Source organism: Salmo salar, chromosome 11 (assembly GCF_965601325.2).
Source record: "Salmo salar chromosome 11, fSalSal1, whole genome shotgun sequence".
In the NCBI taxonomy this organism is placed as follows: domain Eukaryota; kingdom Metazoa; phylum Chordata; class Actinopteri; order Salmoniformes; family Salmonidae; genus Salmo; species Salmo salar.
This window is the reverse complement of record NC_138301.1, coordinates 86,126,026-86,132,045: the sequence shown is the minus strand read 5'-3', so window position 1 is coordinate 86,132,045 and position 6,020 is coordinate 86,126,026. Positions and strand designations below refer to the sequence as shown.

The following is a 6,020-nucleotide window of genomic DNA, read 5'->3' as shown; positions in this document are numbered from 1 at the left end:
GCCCAGCCAGAGCCCGGACTTGAACCCGATCTAATATCTCTGGAGAGAACTGAAAATAGCTGTGCAGCGATGCTCCCCATCCAACCTGACAGAGCTTGAGAGGATCTGCAGAGAAGAATGGGAGAAACTCCCCAAATACAGGTGTGCAAAGCTTGTAGCGTCATACCCAAGAAGATTTGAGGCTGTAATCGCTGCCAAAGGTGCTTCAACAAAGTACTGACTAAATGGTCTGAATAATGTGATATTTAAGTGTTTTATCTTTAATATGTTTTTTTTTGCTTTGTCATTATGGGGTATTGTGTTTGGATTGATGAGGGAAAATATGTTTTTTTTATCCATTTCAGAACAAGGCTGTAATGTAACAATGTGGAAAAAGTCAAGGGGTCTGAATACTTTCCAAATGCACTGTAAATACCGTAGATGTTTTATTTATTGAATTTTGTGCAATACACCAGCCTGTTCAGTCAAGGACATTATGAAAAGCACATAAATAAAGATATTATTATGGGTTTGTTGGTTCACACGGAATTTGAGAATATGCATTCATAGGCATGCATTCTGTAAAACATGCAACCACACACACACAAACACACACACAGAGAGAGAGAGGACTCAGCATTGTCTTGTCTCCAGGTAGTGCCTGGGCAATAGAGTCTGTTTTGCGTCTTTCATCCATTTCACAGAATAGCTATTACATTTTATCCTGCTGTAGTATTCCCGTTCCGGTTTTCTCGTTGTAGCCCGAGGTGTGCACAGCGCTACCATGCTTTTCCCAGAGGAGGTAGAATGTTCCTGGGATCACAGCAGAGGATACTCTCCTCCTCATTGCTCTGGGTGGTGGTTAACTCCACAGGGAATATTGAGAGGAGAGGAATCTCCATACATCACAACACAGAACACACACCTCAGGCTAGAGAGACCGAGAGGGAGATGGAGAGAGTGTGTGTTTGTGTGTGTGTGTGGTCTTGTGAGTTCCTCATGCTCTCATCTTTATCTCAGATATAAAAAAACACCATTAGTGATTTCCTCTGTTCCAGTAAAACCCGTAGGCCATCACACAACAAACACACACACACACACACACACAGTATTTAATAACTACTACTGCAGACCCGCTCTAAACCCAACATATTACATTACTGAGGCCTTGGTCATATCAAAAACCCATATTTCACTTTTCATGTGTTTACATTAATTTCATACTTATATTAAAACATAAAGGTGCATTTCTGATACTGAAAACAAGACACAAATACAGCTGGGTTGTCCCCTATAAAACATGTCCGTCACAGTGTATGAGTTTACGACAGAGGCCAGTCATCATCCAAGGTGTAAAGCAACGTTTCCCAAACTCGGTCCTCGGGACCCCAAGCGGTGCACATTTTGGTTTTTGCCCTAACACTACACAGCTGATTCAAATTATCAAAGCTTGATGATTAGTTGATGACTTGAATCAGCTGTGTAGTGATAGGGCAAAAAAACAAAACCTGCACCCCTTGAGGTCCCGAGGACCGAGTTTGGGAAACCCTGGTGTAAAGGATGTAATGTTCTTTGTCTGTCTGTCCTCCCTTCACACACTACAAATTCTTGAACACAGAGAACCCCAGGAACACATTCTACTGCACACGTTCTACCAAACATTCTCCTGCCCAATCTGTGTCCTTGCAGTGGACAGTACCTGGTAATGTCTAAGAACACTCTCCTGATACTGCGTCCTTGTAGTTCATCGTGGCCAGTCACAAGGCTAGAGGTAATGGCTGTGGGAATCCAGTTATACAGACAGCCAAAGTATTCAGCAGAGAGCAGCCTTGGTTTGCTTATAGACAGGAACGATGCAAGCAGTGATATACTTAAGCAATAAGGCACGAGGAGGTTCGGTATATGGCCGATATGCCATGGCTAAAGGCTGTTCTTATGCAAGACGCAACGCGGAGTGCCTGGATACAGCCCTTAGCCGTGGTATATTGGCGATATATCACAAACCCCTAAGGTGCCTTATTGCTATTATAAACTGGTTACCAACGTACAGCAGTACAAATAAATGTTTTGTCATACTCGTGATATACCACGGCTGTCAGCCAATCAGCATTCAGAGTTCGAACCACCCAGTTTACAATGTAATTTGAGCAACATGTCCTCATGGCTGATGGCCCTGTTTTGTTCCGATCACTAAACAAGCTGTAACAGAGTTATTTTTTTCAGGTATATTGCGTCCCTCCTCTCCCACTGCCCCCAATGGGAACATCAGAGCATCTTGATCTACTCCAGCATTCCATAATTCAGCCTTTTGTTATCTGATCTAACAGAATGTTCAGCAAAGGACGGACTCAGCAGATTGTCTGTGGTTTCTTACACAAGAAAGCAAAAAGCTATCCTTACAGTATATCCACTCTAGAAGTCATTGTCCTTAGTGTCCTTACACAGTATATACTCTAAAAGAAGGTGTCCCTACACAGTATCCACTCTAGACGTTTGTCCCCTTGGTGTCCCTACAGAGGATCTTCTTGAAGGCCTTCCTGAAGTCCTGGTTGAAGATGGTGTATATGACAGGGTTCAGACAGGAGTTGCAGTAGCCAATCCAGAAGAAGAACTTGAAGAGGGGATCAGGGAGAGAGCAGGTCTTAGGACAGATGGCCTTCAGCGAGTAGGAGAAGAAGAAAGGGAACCAACAGATGACAAACACACCGATTACCACAGCCAGGACAAACGTGAAGCGCTTCTCGCGGTTCACCATGGCCTTGCGCCGAGACATTGGCGTGGCTTGGGCCTTGCCTGGCCTGTCAGAGGCCAGCTCTGTGCTGATGGGTGTGGCAACAGTCTTTTTGAACTTGTGAGAGGTCAGAGAAGAGAGAGGTTGAATTTTTAACCCTGCACCTCCATGCTTTGACCCTCCATTATTCTTAACTATCCCGTTCCCTCCCCCTCCCTTTCCTTTTCCACTCATCTCTGCCTCTGCCTCGGAGCCAGAGCTGAAGCTGTCATCATTGGTGGTGTTTCTCTGTCTCTCCTCCTGTCTCTCACCCTGTCTGTGGGTCTCCTCAGGTTGGCTGACTGCAAGGGGGAGTGTGGGGGAGAGAGCTATGGTGGGTGAGGGAGGCTGGGGTGAGGTGGGGAGAGAGTTTGGTGAAGAAGGCTGGGTCTGGAGTTGTGGTTCAATCTGTGGACCGGTAGGGGTCTTGGCCTGGGTCTCGCTCTGGGGAGGAGGAGACGAGGGGGAGGAGACAGGGAGACTCTTCGAAGGTACGGCATCCTTGGATTGTCCGTCTGCTTTCCCTCCATCCCCTCTGTTGTGCTGTAGTTGGCTGAGAGGCTTGGGCTGGGGGTTAATGACAGGTCCAGGTGCGTGGGCTGTTGTGTTGCTAGACGCTTTGTCGGGAGTTTTGTTAGGGTTGGGTTTTTCCCCTGGCGGACATCTTGTGTGTTGCTTGGCGATCTGGTAGATCCTGATGTAAACCCCGATCATGATGAGACACGGGGCGAAGAATGAGCCGATTGTGGAGTAGAGAATATACCAACGCTCGTTGTTCAGCTCACACACCTCCACCCCTCCCTCACTCTTATCCAGGGAGAGGAGGGGAGGGAAGGAGATGGCAGCCGAGAGAAGCCAGACCACCACGATGGCCGCCTTGATGCGTGCGGGGGTCCGTTGGGCGCCATAGGACACGGGCCGGGAGATGGACAGGTAGCGGTCCAAAGAGATGGCACAGAGGTGAGCGATGGAGGACGTGCAGAAGAGGACGTCCAACGCCAGGTAGATCTCACACCACAGTGAACGGAACGCCCAGTATCCCTGAAGCTCATTGGCCAGTGAGAAGGGGATGATGAGGGTAGCCACCAGGATGTCGGCTGCGGCCAGCGAGACCAGGAAGAGGTTCTGTGGGCCGCGGAGCGAGCGCGAGGTCAGTACGGCGATGATGACCAGGATGTTGCCCACGATGGTGAGGATCATCATGAGGGTGATCGCGGTGGCGAACAACGCAGTGGCCTCTGGGGAATAGGGTGGGGTTCGCAGTACTGTCTGGTTGCAGGGGGTGGGGCCGGAGGTGAAGCTGATGTTCAGGTTCACCCCTGGCCCTGACAAGCATGTAATATCTGGGGTCATGGCCATGGCCATGCCAGCTGAAGCTAGAATTTTGGAGAAAACTCAGAAACTCACAGGGACAGTGAATTCTGTTTAGAGTGAGTGAAGGCGAAAGAAGAGATAGGTTTCTGTTATCTGCTAGCTTAATCCCTTGAGGAAGACTTGTTGTCCAGTGAGAGTGCAGCAAATGGAGGGGCTCTGACGCAGAAACAGAGACATGGCTGTTGGGCTCAAGAGGCGTCCACTTAGAACTTTACGCACTAGATGATTGAATTAAAATGAGAGAGAGAAAAAAGATTGTACCGCTTTGCCTAGGGCATCACCGAGACTAACAACTTTGCCAGTGTGAAAATATAATTTTGCTCCTCCAGTCACGCACTTTCTCTATCATGTCTCTTTCAACATCCAGGTGCGGATATATCCACTAAATCTTTATTGGATATTCAAATAAATAATTACTTCGTTAATCTCATTCAATCAGTCAATAGAAATTACTAAGTATCTATTAACAAACACACACACACCGCTGATGCTTGGATAGTTATTCTTCTGGGGAAAATTACTAAATTGCTTGAACAAGCGTTAGAAAAAATGTGTCATCCAAACGTAGTGCTTGAAGCAGTAAAAGTCCTTCAGGCAATCCATAGACCGTGTTCTATTTAAATTAAATTCACTGAAGTAAAACGTCCTTAATTATAGCCTACCATGAAATCGGAACACTCCCCGAATCTCACCAGCGCAATGAAGCGCACCAGGACGCAGAGACGCATGGAATGATACTTGGGCTGATGAAATGCCTTTTAAAAAGTTGCTATTCATTCACATTCGTAGTGTAACCATATCACGCATTAGAGACAGTTTGAAGATGTAAAAAGTCACCCAACAATCTGCGCTCCTCAGCTTCCATCTGTCCAAAAGGACTAGGTGCCGAAACGAGACCCGCACTGAGCCGTCATCGTCAAAAGATAAGGGATGGGTCCGAGAAGACCTCAGCCACAAACATTAGATCAGTTAATTCAATTGTAGGGAGAGAGAAAAAAACATATTCCTTGATCTTTCGATTGTTTGATATAGGGTATAGGGCTATGCTTTATAGTTCCTCTGAGCGCTGTGAAAGACTGGAATAAAAAGTGTAATGACAACACCTTACTGATTACATGATGATAATGTAATCATATGTATCCCCATTATACTGAATTATTCCTCTCTTTTTTTCCCGGTCTTTGATTATGCGCAACTCGACCAACACTTTCTATCAATGACGCACCGATAACAATAAAGACGCACTTATTTCTCAATCAACTTCATTTTTCCTTCAATAGTGGTTGAATAATGAGCATCTCTTGCGTATCCAGTTTGATGTTACTTTTTCTTTCACAAAGACGCACCGGCTTCGTGCCCCGTCCAACTGAGCCCCGTTAACTGCCCGAGCCGGGTTAATAACCGCGCCTCGATCTCCGCCCGTCTAACAGGAATGATGTCACGCAGCGTCAGGCAGTGGACCCTGTGACCATCACCGAGACATACACTCTACACAAACACACGCTATACACACACGCCTACGATGCCAATGCAACCAGTTCGACACAGCCTGTTGAGGTGTAGAGGTGTGATAGCTGTGTTGATCTGGCTGGTAGAGTGGTTTTAGATGGGATGGCAGCAGTGGAGGCTGCTGAGAGGAGGAAGGCTCATAATAATGGATGGAAATGGAATAGTATCAAACATGTGTTTGATTCCGTTCCAGCCATTATTATGAGCCGTCCTCCCCTCAGCAGCCTCCACTGGAGGGTAGAGGGCTTGAGAAAAAACATCGCCTCTCCTGTCTTCCTCATTTCTCTCTGAGACAGAGAAGAGTGCGTGTGTGTGTGCGTGTGATGGGCAGAGAGTAGAGGGCAGACAGAACCATTCGTCAAACCCAGCAAACACCCAAAACCACCTA

The 6,020-nt window shown here is 46.9% G+C and overlaps 1 protein-coding gene across 1 annotated transcript; it reads right to left on the bottom strand.

Moving 5' to 3' along the window:
• Window positions 1-376: 376 nt before the first annotated feature.
• Window positions 377-5,770, bottom strand: LOC106563068 (alpha-2B adrenergic receptor). The gene has a single exon (XM_014128292.3). The coding sequence runs from the start codon at window positions 4,112-4,114 to the stop codon at window positions 2,465-2,467; it is 1,650 nt and encodes a 549-aa protein (XP_013983767.1). The 5' UTR covers window positions 4,115-5,770; the 3' UTR covers window positions 377-2,464.
• Between the last annotated feature and the right edge of the window lie 250 nt (window positions 5,771-6,020).

What these genes read in the sequence shown, in the direction of transcription:
- LOC106563068 (XM_014128292.3), bottom strand. Translation starts at nt 4,114, where the DNA reads ATGGCCATGGCCATGACCCCAGATATTACATGCTTGTCAGGGCCAGGG.